This window comes from Borostomias antarcticus, assembly GCF_949987555.1.
Source record: "Borostomias antarcticus genome assembly, chromosome: 5".
Taxonomy (NCBI): domain Eukaryota; kingdom Metazoa; phylum Chordata; class Actinopteri; order Stomiiformes; family Stomiidae; genus Borostomias; species Borostomias antarcticus.
This window is the reverse complement of record NC_140238.1, coordinates 67,501-82,500: the sequence shown is the minus strand read 5'-3', so window position 1 is coordinate 82,500 and position 15,000 is coordinate 67,501. Positions and strand designations below refer to the sequence as shown.

At 47.3% G+C, this 15,000-nt stretch overlaps 1 protein-coding gene across 1 annotated transcript in view; it reads left to right on the top strand.

Moving 5' to 3' along the window:
- Positions 1-15,000, top strand: part of ism2a (isthmin 2a) — a gene marked incomplete at both ends in the record, with an annotated part of 53,270 nt that overhangs the window by 37,999 nt on the left and 271 nt on the right. The window contains 4 exons of the mRNA XM_084438335.1: positions 306-618; positions 10,668-10,805; positions 13,300-13,368; positions 14,754-15,000. The exon at positions 14,754-15,000 is cut by the window's right edge and continues 271 nt beyond it. Of these exons, the coding sequence (XP_084294461.1) occupies positions 306-618; positions 10,668-10,805; positions 13,300-13,368; positions 14,754-15,000 (767 nt within the window). The remainder of the gene's footprint in view (positions 1-305; positions 619-10,667; positions 10,806-13,299; positions 13,369-14,753) is intronic.

The window sequence follows — 15,000 nt, the reverse complement described above, 5'->3', positions numbered from 1 at the left end:
TCCTGTTTATTTGTGCTTCGACAGACTGTGCAGTGTTTGAATCAAGATGAGAAGTCAGTGTTTTACTGTATGTCTCTCATACTGTACATCATCATACCAGGGTTAGGGTTAGGGTTAGGGTTAGGGTTAGGGTTAGGGTTAGGGTTAGGGTTATATGGCATATCTGATCCACCATGTTTGCATGGAACTCTGTAAAAAAGTTCACTGGCTGTGAATACAATCCCACATCAAATCACGGAGCAAGACTTTGACCGGAAGAGTCCGTTCCCCTCATCCTGCCCCCCCTGCCCCCCCCTGGCCTCCAGGTGACCATCGAGGTGGTGGACGACCCCCAGACGGAGGTGGAGATGGACCTGGGCAAGGAGGGCCGCAGCGACTGGTCACTCTCGCAGGAGGAGTGGCTGGGTCACAAGAACCTGTTCTGGCCGCTGTTCTGGGAGTACCAGGACCCGGCGGAGGGCGGCCCGGGCCGCGCCGGCACCGAGGAGCCTGCGGAGGACTACAGCTACGACCCCGAGGACGGGCCGCCCAGCGGGGTGGGCAGGGACGGCGGGGTGGGGGGCGGAGCCTGGGCCGGACGATGGAACAAGGGCTGGGACTCGTCCAAGGAGAACTACGGTAAGAGGACTGGCTGTCACACCCGGGTCAGACACTCAGAAAGGCACTTGTTGTTGTTGTTGTTGTTGTTGTTGTTGTTGTTGTTGTTGTTCTTGTTCTTGTTCTTGTTCTTGTTCTTGTTCTTCTTCTTCTTCTTCTTCTTCTTCTTCTTCTTGTTCTTCTTCTTCTTCTTCTTCTTCTTCTTCTTCTTCTTCTTTAGCCTGGTTTGAAAAACTACTTTGAACACTATAAGCACTTAACAATATATTTGGGGTAGCCTTCCTTGTACAGCCTTGGCTGAATATTGCTTTAGCCTCTTAATCAAGACCTGGGCTTTAGTTCCATGGACCAATACAGGACACTTCTGCCCCCTAGTCCTTATACATATAGTCACAAACAAACATGTATATCTCTATCCAAACAAAGTCCAAGGCAAACTGGATACCCTTTCACAACATATGTCATGAGTGAGGTAAGAGAGGTAAGAGGAGATACTTTGAGGGTCAGCGGACAAACGATACCCCTTTTAACAGACATCCGCTGCTTTGAAAACACCTCAGGAAGCGCTCACCTCTCTCAAGACAATAGCCAGATAAGGTTCCTGAGAGAAGGCTTTGTGCACTGTTAGCCCTCAGCTTGTAGAACAGTGGGCTTTGTTTGTTTAGGGTTCCTTATCACAGAGATGAGATGTGTGTGTGTGTGTGTGTGTGTGTGTGTGTGTGTGTGTGTGTGTGTGGAGTCACGGGGTTGCTGCATGTACGAGGCGTGCTGTCGGAGGATGTGTTTTTGTTCTCCATGGTAGGGATGAGGGTACACACACACATGCACACACACGCACACACACACACACACACAAACACACACATGCACACACACACGCACACCCACACACACACGCACACCCACACACGCACACCCACACCTCCTCCTTGTTCCCCCAGCGATGTGATTTATGACAGGGGGCCGTGCTCTCAAGGTCCGCTACATAAACATGTCATGCTCACACACACACACACACACACACACACACACACACACACACACACACACACACACACACACACACCCATCCTTCCTCACCCACGGCCAACTCGTACAGACACCTCTGATGCCTATCGGTTGTAAACAGGGAGGGGAGAAGTGGGAACAACGTCAACATGGCCTGTTGAGTATAGTTACTACGGTACAGTGTGTGTTCTAGCTGTTGAGTATAGTTACTACGGTACAGTGTGTGTTCTAGCTGTTGAGTATAGTTACTACGGTACAGGGTCTGTTGTAGCTGTTGGTCGTCGTATGACATATGGAACCATTCCATTTTGCAATGGAGAGAAAAAAAAGATGTATTCAGACAATAGTAAAAACATCTTCAGGCGCAGTTGCCAGCTTTTCATACTCACATTAGGGTCCCACCACTACATCGTCACCTCAGAATGAGACCACGCCTCTCTACAGTGAGACCACGCCCCTCTACAGTGAGACCATGCCCCTCTACAGTGAGACCACGCCCATCTACAGTGAGACCACGCCCCTCCACAGCGAGACCACGCCCCTCTACAGTGAGACCACGTCCCTCTACAGTGAGACCACGCCCCTCTCCAGTGAGACCACGCCTCTCTACAGTGAGACCACGCCCCTCTACAGTGAGACCACGCCCCTCTACAGTGAGACCACACCCCTCTACAGTGAGACCACGCCCCTCTACAGTGAGACCACACCCCTCTACAGCGAGACCACGCCCCTCTACAGTGAGACCACGCCTCTCTACAGTGAGACCACACCCCTCTACAGTGAGACCACACCTCTCTACAGTGAGACCACGTCCCTCTACAGTGAGACCACGCCCCTCTACAGTGAGACCACGTCCCTCTCCAGTGAGACCACGTCCCTCTACAGTGAGACCACACCCCTCTACAGTGAGACCATGCCCCTCTACAGTGAGACCACGCCCCTCTACAGTGAGACCACGCCCCTCTACAGTGAGACCACGCCTCTCTCCAGTGAGACCACGCCTCTCTCAAGCCCCTTAGCTTTCACTGTGCTCTGTCAACATGCGCTAAAAACAGCTCTACGAAGCTCTAACTGCCCCTAAGGAGACGGGCTGCTATTGGTTGATGCGTGGTTAGCATTGTGTACAGTTGAGCTGTTATTTGGTCTGCTATAGGAGGTAAATTTAAAATTCCCAGTTGAGATTTGAAAATGTGTGATAGAGGAAGTAAATTGGAATTCTGCCATCAGTTAAAGTCCGGTGTTGACCGGTTAGAAGCGGAGTGGAGCCTATAGGGATATTGAACGGTCTTTAGATTTAATGCTTGCTGATCTCTCTGGACACCAGCTGGTGAGATGATGACGGCTGGAAGCAGTGGTCAAGATGAATGTAGAAAGAAGTGTAGAAAGTGTAGATGATTGAGGTGGGCAGGAGAGAGACAGAGAGACATGTTGAATTAACATGGGGGGAAGACAAGGACAGAGGGTCCAAGCTGAAACGATGGGTTAGGGATAGGGTTAGTCTAGTAGGGTTAGGGTTAGTCTAGTAGGGATAGGGTTAGTCTAGTAGGGTTAGGGTTAGTCTAGTAGGGATAGGGTTAGTCTAGTAGGGTTAGGGTTAGTCTAGTAGGGATAGGGTTAGTCTAGTAGGGTAAGGGTAAGGGTTAGTCTAGTAGGGTTAGGGTTAGTCTAGTAGGGTTAGGGTTAGGGTTAGTCTAGTAGGGTAAGGGTTAGGGTTAGTCTAGTAGGGTGAGGGTTAGTCTAGTAGGGTTAGGGATAGGGTTAGTCTAGTAGGGTTAGGGTTAGTCTAGTAGGGATAGGGTTAGTCTAGTAGGGTTAGGGTTAGTCTAGTAGGGATAGGGATAGGGTTAGTCTAGTAGGGTAAGGGTTAGGGTTAGTCTAGTAGGGTGAGGGTTAGTCTAGTAGGGTTAGGGTTAGTCTAGTAGGGATAGGGTTAGTCTAGTAGGGTTAGGGTTAGTCTAGTAGGGTTAGGGTTAGTCTAGTAGGGTTAGGGATAGGGTTAGTCTAGTAGGGTTAGGGTTAGTCTAGTAGGGATAGGGTTAGTCTAGTAGGGTTAGGGTTAGTCTAGTAGGGATAGGGATAGGGTTAGTCTAGTAGGGTAAGGGATAGGGTTAGGGTTAGTCTAGTAGGGTTAGGGATAGTCTAGTAGGGTTAGGGTTAGGGTTAGTCTAGTAGGGATAGGGTTAGTCTAGTAGGGTAAGGGTAAGGGTTAGTCTAGTAGGGTTTGGGTTAGTCTAGTAGGGTTAGGGTTAGGGTTAGTCTAGTAGGGTAAGGGTTAGGGTTAGTCTAGTAGGGTGAGGGTTAGTCTAGTAGGGTTAGGGATAGGGTTAGTCTAGTAGGCTTAGTCTAGTAGGGTTAGGGTTAGGGTTAGTCTAGTAGGGTTAGGGTTAGGGTTAGTCTAGTAGGGTTAGGGTTAGGGTTAGTCTAGTAGAATACTAGAGATGAGATTAGACATGACTGACATTAACCCTGAGATTAGATATCAGTATAAAGGTAGCGGGATGGATGAGGAGGGGGTTTCAGAGAGAGAGACAGAGAGAGAGAGAGACAGAGAGAGAGAGAGAGAGAGAGAGACACAGAGAGAGACAGAGAGAGACAGAGACAGAGAGAGAGACAGAGAGAGAGAGACAGAGATAGAGAGAGCAAATTAGGCTCTCAACCAAAAATGTGTATTTTCCCTTTAAGTCTTCATTGTGTGTGTGTGTGTGTGTGTGTGTGTGTGTGTGCGTGTGTGTGTGTGCGTGTGTGTGTGTGTGTCCTTTGCTAGCAGAGGATACTAGTGGTTGAACATAACAATCCTGGAGAGACTTGATCGCTGGGGTGATTGAGCGAGGGAGGGAGAGAGAGGGTTTGAGAGAAGATGGAGAGAGAGAGAGGATAAGAGAGAGAGAGGATAAGAGAGAGAGAGACAGGAGATGAGAGAGAGAGAGGATAAGAGAGAGAGAGAGGGGAGAGAGATGGATGTGTTGAAAGGTGATGGAGAGTGAATAGACAGAACAGAGGGATGGAGAAGGTGTGGGGGGGAGGGAGTGATGGGAGGATGGAGAGGAAGGTAGAAGATGGAGAGGAAGGTAGAACAATGTCACACGAGCGAAAGAGAGAGCCTGAGAGAAATAGTTTGAGAGAGAGAGAGAGAGAGGATAAGATATATATATATAAATATATTTATATATAGAGAGAGAGAGAGAGAGAGAGAGAGAGAGGATAATATATATATATATATATATATTTATATATATATATATATATATAGAGAGAGAGAGAGAGAGAGAGAGAGGATAAGAGAGAGAGACAGAGAGGATAAGAGAGAGACAGAGAGGATAAGAGAGAGAGAGAGACAGAGAGAGAGAGGATAAGAGAGAGAGAGAGAAAGACAGAGAGAGAGGATAAGAGAGAGAGAAAGATGGATAGAGAGAGAGAGAGGATAAGAGAGAGAGAGACGGTTCAAAGACCTTTCATGCCAATAAAGCTATTGCAATTGAAATTGACAGAGGGGATAAGAGAGAGAGAGAGTATAAGAGAGAGAGAGAGAGGATAAGAGAGAGAGAGACAGAGAGGATAAGAGAGAGAGAGAGAGAGAGAGAGGATAAGAGAGAGAGGATAAGAGAGAGAGACAGAGAGGATAAGAGAGAGAGAGAGAGAGAGAGAGAGAGAGGATAAGAGAGAGAGAGAGAGGATAAGAGAGAGAGGATAAGAGAGAGAGACAGAGAGGATAAGAGAGAGAGAGAGAGAGAGAGGATAAGAGAGAGAGGATAAGAGAGAGAGAGAGGGAGAGGATAAGAGAGAGAGACAGAGGATAAGAGAGAGAGAGGGAGAGGATAAGAGAGACAGAGGGAGAGGATAAGAGAGAGGATAAGAGAGAGAGAGAGAGACAGAGGATAAGAGAGAGTTCTACAAAGGGGGGCTACAACGGCATCAAGAACATTCCTGCGTTAGGCCCTGGTGAGTGGAGGAGTGCACCATGTCATCCACACCTCCGCGCTGTTGCTCTTGGCCAGTCATCTGGAGAGAGAGAGAGAAAGAGAGAGGGACTCTCACTGTTCCCCCTCTCTCAGAAGCGCACCGCAAAGGTTGCTATTAGCCGTACGTGCCGCTAACGTGAGGTGTCGTGCCCAACAGGCATTAGCTGCAGGCTAGCGAGGGGGCAAGGAGCTCCCTGATCACTTCACCTCCTTTCCTTCTCTCTCTCTCTCCCGCTCACTTCCCTCTCTCGCCTCTCCCTCTTTCCTACTCTCTCTCTCTCTCTCTCTCTCGTTCACTTGCTGTCTCCCTCAGCTCAGAGTCTTCTCCTTTAGTCTTTCTTTTCTCTATTTTCTCTCCCTCTTTTCTGCTGTCACTTTTCATCTGTATACAGTACATCTGTTCTCCATCTCTCTTGGGTCAGGAACCCTCCTTCCTCCCTACCTCTCTCCTCTCTTCACCTCTCCTCTCCTCTCCTCTCTTCTCCTCTCTTCACCTCTCTTCTCCTCTCTTCACCTCTCCTCTCCTCTCTTCACCTCTCCTCTCCTCTCCTCTCTTCTCATCTCCTCTATTCTCTTCTCCTCTCTTCACCTCTCCTCTCCTCTCCTCTCTTCTCCTCTCTTCACCTCTCCTCTCCTCTCTTCACCTCTCCTCTCCTCACCTCTCCTCTCTTCACCTCTCCTCTCCTCTCCTCTCTTCTCATCTCCTCTATTCTCTTCTCCTCTCCTCTCCTCTCCTCTCCTCTCTTCTCTTCTCTTCTCTTCTCTTCTCTTCTCTTCTCTTCTCTTCTCTTCTCTTCTCTTCTCTTCTCTTCTCTTCTCCTCTCCTCTCCTCTCCTCTCCTCTCCCCTCCTCTCTTTTCCTCTCCTCTCCTCTCATCTCCTCTCTTCTCGTCTCTTCTCCTTTAATTTTTATTTTTTTTATTTAACCTTTATTTAACCAGATAAGTCAATTGAGAACCAATTCTCATTTGCAATGATGACCTGGCCAAGAGGCAGAACAGAAAGCAAGTCTATACATAAAACATAAGTAAAATACGGAATAAATAATCAAACATAAGTAAGTAAACAACAAGGATCAGGTTTAAAAACATCACAACATCCCAAAATATAGGGTTAGTATAATAATATATCTAAACAAAGTATATAAACCACATGGGTTAGTTTAAAAACATGACAACATTTCGGCAAAACTGTGCTATAGACCAGGGAGGGTATTTCAAAAACAGTGATCAGAGATTATGTCAAATAAAGAGTTGTTAAAGGAGGGTAATGAAATGAAGGTGTGGAGTTTTAGTGACTTTTGTAACTCGTTCCAGTCGGTGCTAACCCTAACCCTAACCCTCGGGCAGCAGACTGGGAAGAGTGACGGCCAAAGGAGGTGCAGACTTTGGGGATAACAAAGGTGATGAGTTAGCTGGAGCGTATAGTATGAGTATGAGTTAGCTGGAGCGTAGAGTGCGTGTACTGGTGGAAATGTTCAGTAGAGAGCGGAGGTATGGGGGGGTATTACCGATGATGGATTTGTAAATGGGCTGGTACCAGTGTATTTGTCGTCTGGTGTGGAGTGATTTTTGAGTACAGGTCTCAGTGATGGGTGTTGAAAGGGGCACCGGTGACAAAGCGGATGGCAGTATGGTAGATGACCTCCAGTAGCGGGTAGATGACCTCCAGTAGCGGGTGGCAGTATGGTAGATGACCTCCAGTAGCGGATGGCAGTATGGTAGATGACCTCCAGTAGCGGGTGGCAGTATGGTAGATGACCTCCAGTAGCGGGTAGATGACCCCCAGTAGCGGGTGGCAGTATGGTAGATGACCTCCAGTAGCGGGTGGCAGTATGGTAGATGACCTCCAGTAGCGGGTAGATGACCTCCAGTAGCGGGTGGCAGTATGGTAGATGACCTCCAGTAGCGGATGGCAGTATGGTAGATGACCTCCAGTAGCGGGTGGCAGTATGGTAGATGACCTCCAGTTTATTGAGGTTTTTAGGGGCCATCCTGTAGATCCAGAATTGGCAGAATGGTCATTTTAACCAGGGTGTGTTTTGCAGAGTGGGTGAAGGATGCTTTATTACGATACAGAAAACCAATTCTTGCTCTGACTTTGGTGAGCAGGGTATGGATGTGGGTCTGAAAGGAGAGTGAACTGTCGAGCCAGATACCTACAGTAGATATTTGTATGTGTTCTAGTTCTGATCCATCCAGTGAAATGATTTTGGGGGACAGGTTGCTTGGGGTAGGTTCCGGCTGCAGACCATGCATTTTGTTTTTTGGGTATTTAGAAGAAGGTGAAGGTTGGAGAAGACGTATTGAATGCTGTTGAAGCTGTGTTGCAGGGAAGCCAGGGCAGTGTTCAGAGAGGGACCAGATGTGTACAGGATGGTGTCGTCAGCGTACAGATGGATGAGTGAGTTGATGGCAGCATGAGCAACATTATTTATGTAAATTTTGAATAGAGTTGGAGGGACACCCATGGACAGGGGCAGTGGATCCGATAGCAGGCCCTCAGCTTTCACAGACTGTACACGGCCAGAGCAGTAGCTACTGAACCATGCCAGACATTCCTCTGTGAGTCCCACATCCTTGAGTCTGTGAAGCAGTATGCAGTGGTCAACAGAGTCTAACGCCTTTGCCAGGTCAATAAATACAGCTACACAGTAATGCTCCTCTCCACTATTCTCTTCTCCTCTCCCCTCTCATCCTCTCCTCTTCTCTTCTCTCCTCTCCTCTCTTCTCCTCTCCTCTCCCCTCCTCTCTCCTCTCCTCTCCTCTCCTCTCCTCTCCTCTCCTCTCCTCTCCTCTCCTCTCCTCTCCTCTCCTCTCCTCTCCTCTCCTCTCCTCTCCTCTCCTCTCCTCTCCTCTCCTCTTCTCTCCTCTCCTCTCCTCTCCTCTCCTCTCCTCTCCTCTTCTCTTCTCTTCTCTTCTCTTCTCTTCTCTTCTCTTCTCTTCTCTTCTCTTCTCTTCTCTCCTCATTCACTCGTGTCCCACCCCACCTACTCCACAGTGTGTGATGTTTTAAACCTGTAGAGAGATGGAGAGAGGGAGGGATAGATTGAGAGAGTGAGGGATGGAGGAGGGAGGGAGGGATGGATGGAGTTCATTAATAAGAAAACCTATTAGGGTCCAGCTGTCCTGAGGCTGTTTGTGTTGGCACAGGCTTCTGGACTGTAAGCGGCTGAATTTGCCATTGACATATTTATTACAGCCGAGGGAGAGAGAGAGAGAGAGAGAGAGAGATAGAGAGAGAGAGAGAGAGAGAGAGACTCACAATCATCTCATGACACACACACACACACACACACACACGGGCACCTTCGGTATACGCACTCTCTCACACACACACACATACACACACACACACACACAAACACACACACACCCTTCACTTTGCCAGCTGGCCAACAATCTGATCATTAGTGAGATTAAGCCCCCCCCCCCCCCCCCCCAAAAAGTAAAAAAAAAGCTATATTAATTTAGTCTCGCGTCATTACCTTCTGTGTGGAAACAGAACTAAGGGGATACATGACAGGGATAGAGTTACACCAGCACCATTCTGGCAGATCCTGGACCAGTCTGTCAGCTTTACAACAGGTAGTGTCTGGGGTCTTATACAGTCCAGGTGTGGTGTGACTGATTCTGGATCAGAGTTTAACAGGTATCCACTGTTCCTTTTTCAAGGTCTGGTTCCTCTTAAGGTTTCTTTCTTGGTTTTAACATGGAACATACTTGTATGAGAGCCAACTGGACCAAACAGCCGTGTTTGCTCCATGTGTTTCTTGCACAAAATAAAAAGTCCAAAGCTTGATTTTGTAGTTTTGGGTTTTTCAGGTGATCCGTGCTCTGTTTGGAGATTTACACTCTGGGGTTTTATGGAGGGATAAAGTTATTGGATGAACGTCTGGATTTACTCACTATAAGAGCATTTATAAATGATCATGTTATTAACATTGATGGTAAATGGTATATTAACTGTTATTTGCATTAACATTATAAAAACATGTCTAAAAAGGACATCTCGATTTGTTGTGAGATTCTCAAAACGTCAGTAGTCAATACTACGTAAAAAGCCTTAGTAAATATAGTTGGAATAAGGTTTTGTCTTCGTCTTTGGCTCCGTTGCTTTGATCTCACTGTAGACGTTGAGGCAGTTCAGAGAACCTCCATTCCCAGGTGATGAGTGAAGGTTAGCAGCCAGCATTCCCACATCCGCCCGAAGAAGACTTTCACTACCTTCTCAACCGTCCTGTCTTTTGAAGTTTCACTTTTCCCCCCAAGGACCTTGGTTTAAATATATGTCAGGTAGACTTGACAGAAAGGTACTTTGGTTCCAAACTCGTTTGCGGTCGTATGTTTTATTGCATAACACACAGACCAGCTGGGTGAGGAATTCGCTAGGCCTCACTTCAAAGACATACCGCACCACTAAATAACCTCTCTGGTTGTTTCCTTTCTTTCCTCCTTCTCCCTGCTTTCCTCTCTCATCCCTCCATCTCTCATCCCTCCGTCTCTCATCCCTCCATCTTTCATCCCTCCATCTCATCCCTCCATCTCATCCCTCCATCTCTCATCCCTCCAACTTTCATCCCTCCATCTCATCCCTCCATCTCATCTCTCCATCTCATCCCTCCATCTCTCATCCCTCCATCTTTCATCCCTCCATCTCATCCCTCCATTTCATCTCTCCATCTCATCCCTCCATCTCATCCCTCAATCTCATCCCTCCATCTCTCATCCCTCCATCTCATCCCTCCATCTCATCCCTCCATCTCTCATCCCTCCATCTCATCCCTCCATCTCTCACCCCTCCATCTCATCTCTCCATCTGATCCCTCCATCTCATCCCTCCATCTCTCATCCCTCCATCTCATCTCTCCATCTCATCCCTCCATCTCATCCCTCCATCTCATCCCTCCATCTCATCCCTCCATCTCTCATCCCTCCATCTCATCCCTCCATCTCTCATCCCTCCATCTCATCCCTCCATCTCTCATCCCTCCATCTCTCATCCCTCCATCTCATCCCTCCATCTCTCATTCCTCCTCCATCTCTCATCCCTCCATCTCTCATCCCTCCATCTCATCCTTCCATCTCTCATCCCTCCATCTCAGAGTACGAGGAGGAGGAGTGGAGCGACTGGTCGCCGTGCAGCGTCACCTGCGGCCATGGCAACCAGAAGCGCATCCGTTCCTGTGGATACGCGTGCACGGCAACAGAGTCCAGGACATGTGACCTGGAAAGATGTCCCGGTAAGGGCCCCCGTGTGACATCATTCTCCGCCTGTGTCTCTGATTGTATGACATCATCGATCCTTGCCTGAGTCACTGTGTGACATCATCGTCAGCTGAATTTTTACTTGACTGTGGAATTTTACTCAGGCATTTCTGGTACCAAGTTGTTTGGTCCTTGTTACACATATCACATGTTTATTTTGTTGACAATTGTAAATACATTGTTTTTGTATGTTTGAGCTAACTTGCTCTTTTGCTCACACGAAAACAGCGATGTCATTTTAACATCTCTTAGCAACTTTCAAGGTAACAGTAGCATAGCAACACCCTAGCTAGTACATAACTGATTGAAACAGACAGAAAACTAGCTAGAGACCTTCAAAGTTTGCAACTGAGCCCTGTCCCGCTAGCTTGCTAGCTAGCATGCAATCATAGCAGACTCTGTAATCACCAGCACAATCTAACAACATTCTGCTGCTCACAGTACCCAGACTCGGACCCAGAAGTGGTCATGCTCCCACCTAAGGAACATGAAGCCCAGGCCTGTCTTCAAAACCTGCCCTACTTTGGTCTGGTTTCCCGGGCACAGATAAAACCTAGTCTGGGATTAAAACAGCCCTTACAATTGAGAATTCCTCTTGGTATTCTTAAGTAGGACTACACTTCTTTTGTTTTGAAAACTGGTCCCACTCCTTTATAGCCACTGATACAAAAGTCCTGGATAGATATGAGAGCCAACTGGACCAAACAGCCGTGTTTGCTCCATGTGTTTCTTGCACAAAATAAAAAGTCCACAGCTTGATTTTGTAGTTTTGGGTTTTTCAGGTGATCCGTGCTCTGTTTGGAGATTTACACTCTGGGGTTTTATGGAGGGATAAAGTTATTGGATGAACGTCTGGATTTACTCACTATAAGAGCATTTATAAATGATCATGTTATTAACATTGATGGGAAATGGTAAATGGTATATTAACTGTTATTTGCATTAACATTATAAAAACATGTCTAAAAAGGACATCTCGATTTGTTGTGAGATTCTCAAAACGTCAGTAGTCAATACTACGTAAAAAGCTTTAGTGAATATAATTGGAATAAGGTTTTGTCTTCGTCTTTGGCTCCGTTGCTTTGATCTCACTGTAGAAGTTGAGGCAGTTCAGAGAACACATATCACATGTTTATTTTGTTGACAATTGTAAATACATTGTTTTTGTATGTTTGAGCTAACTTGCTCTTTTGCTCACACGAAAACAGCGATGTCATTTTAACATCTCTTAGCAACTTTCAAGGTAACAGTAGCATAGCAACACCCTAGCTAGTACATAACTGATTGAAACAGACAGAAAACTAGCTAGAGACCTTCAAAGTTTGCAACTGAGCCCTGTCCCGCTAGCTTGCTAGCTAGCATGCAATCATAGCAGAGTCTGTAATCACCAGCACAATCTAACAACATTCTGCTGCTCACAGTACCCAGACTCGGACCCAGAAGTGTTCATGCTCCCACCTAAGGAACATGAAGCCCAGGCCTGTCTTCAAAACCTGCCCTACTTTGGTCTGGTTTCCCGGGCACAGATGAAACCTAGTCTGGGATTAAAACAGCCCTTACAATTGAGAATTCCTCTTGGTATTCTTAAGTAGGACTACACTTCTTTTGTTTTGAAAACTGGTCCCACTCCTTTATAGCCACTGATACAAAAGTCCTGGATAGATGTTTGATACCAACCCAGCCCTTCCACATACCAGTAATGGATCTATCCATATAGCCTGTCTATCTAGTTGTACTAATACAGCACAGCACTGTAGTACAGTGTGTTGAATATACAAGTGTCACCATTGAGGTAAGACTGAGCACTTGGAATCATACTTTGCATCCTGATTGGCTAGTTAGTCAGAGCAGCCCGTCTCTATTTAGTAAGGCCAGTCAGTAGAGCCAGGGAGGAGAACAGAGCCAGTGTTGACGGGAGTGTGTTGGGTGAGTCCAACGTTGGGCCCCCTGCAGAGTCCTGCTGTATACACATCTACATAGGTGTTGAATAACTCAATGAGGCCTTGTATCACTGCACTGAACACTCTGGGGGTCTAGGTGTGTGTGTGTGTGTGTGTGTGTGTGTGTGTGTGTGTGTGTGTGTGTGTGTGTGTGAGTGAGTGAGTGAGTGGAGTGAGTGAGTGTGTGTGTTTGTGAGTGCACATGTACAAGTGTGTGTGTGCAAGCGCAGGTGAGTGTGTTCTGGTGTGTGTGTGTGTGTGTGTGTGTGTGTGTCTGTGTGTGTCTGTGTGTGTGTGTGTGTGTGTGTGTGTGTGTGTGTGTCTGTGTGTGCTGGGGAGCACAGATAGTCCAGTCATATCCACAACCACACTGAATTTCTAATGGGCTTTGCTGTAAAAGTGCTTCAATTCATTCTAGGTGTACAGGAGTTCCTCCAGCCCAGCGCTGGTATCGGCCGGATGGAGAGAGAGGCTGAATAATGTGCTGTTCAGTCCAGATCACATCAACTGGACTCTGTCTTCTCTTTAGATGACCTGGAGGCAGTGACCGAGCTGATGCCCCTACAGACCACTAATGGAACGGACTCACTGGACACAAGTAGGTGAAGTTGCTGTGTCTGTCCACTTTCAGGAGGTTGGGGGGGGGGGTGCTGGCGTTTAATGGTCTGTTCCGTCGGTGGGGGGCGCATAACTGCTCTTCTGGGGCCATAGTCTTAGAGAGTCTACGGGAGTCCGGTTTGGAGAGACACAACTCCCCCGTTTAACGCTTAATGGATTGCTCCACGGAGTGTTTGAGCCGGCATGAAAACCCGACCGTTTCTCCCAAGAAATGTTTGAATGGCTTTTTAGTGTGGGCTTTATTGCTCTCCTAGTGCTTGGCACTGACCGGTGAAAGTGATAGCTCTTTTCACTCCATAATCATAACAAAGAATGCGCTATAAAAACAGAACAAGATAAAGTGTCAGAAGTTTTTTTTTCTCTCTCTCTCCCTCAAACCCCGATCCACTACAGAACATAAATGTTTATAATGAATAGGCTCCAATTCGACCACAGCCTCCAACGAAGATTTTATTTTTTTGCCAACAGGGCGATTGAGGCTTCATTTTTATACTCCTCTCCCTCCCTCCCTCCCTCCTCTCTCTCTCTCTCTCTCTCTCTCTCTCTCTCTCTCTCTCTCTCTCTCTTTCTCTCTCTGTCTCTCTCTGTCTCTCTCTCTCTTTCTCTCTCTCTCTCTCTCTCTCTCTCTCTCTCATTCAGTTTAAGCGTTTCAGAGCACCCTGGTTTGAAGTAAAGGATTTTAACACGCCAAACTCACCCATTTTAAGCTTGGAAACAGTCTCTCTCTCTCTTGGTTTCCTAAGGGTAATCAGTGCTGTCTTAAGTTATAATCCAGCTGAAAAGTAATATTTTTACTACGTCCAAAGCCTGCGCCGTCAAACGAGCGAGCCTGATTAGCACGATGACATCACCAACACTTTCAGTGTTCAGCAGTAGATGCAATGTGTTCAACACAAGCGGATCATTAATTATAGCAGATGATTTCATAGGTGTTTATTTTCTGTGTGGGGAAAGTGCACTTAATATGAACAGGAGAAATCTGTCCAGATTCGCGCCAAAGCTTGTGTTCTTCATATTGTGGCATGTGACGTCAAGTTGATGTCACTATTTCTTAACCGGTATGGGTCATGGTCTATCATTTATTTTAACCATTTTATGGATTTTTGGCAACAACGGGCACCATAGATTATGTACAGATGCTTAGCGATAAAGCTTCAACTGTGATTTGCAAAAACTGGTTAGGGTCAGCGGGTTGAATGTCTGTTCACAGTTGGGTATCTTCATCCTTTAGTTCATCTACAGGGGAACCGTCCCACCTGGTTCCACAGATGTCCGTATGTCTCCTTCGCCAAAGGCCGGTTCATTAAGACGAGATGTTCGGGACAGCGTCCATAAAGTTTTTGTTTTGTGTTTGAATCCCCGCAGACGTGGACAGCTGTGAGAAGTGGCTGAGCTGCAAGAACGACTTCCTCCAGACGTACCTCCACCAGGTGCTGACCGAGCTGCCCAGCTGCCCCTGCTCCTACCCGTCCGAGGCCGTCTACAGCGCCGTCAACATCCTGGACCAGAAGCTGCGCAAGACGTACCGCTGGCGCGACGCCAGCGGGCCCAAGGAGCGCCTGGACATCTACAAGCCCTCGGCGCGCTTCTGCCTGCGCTCCATGCTGTCCTA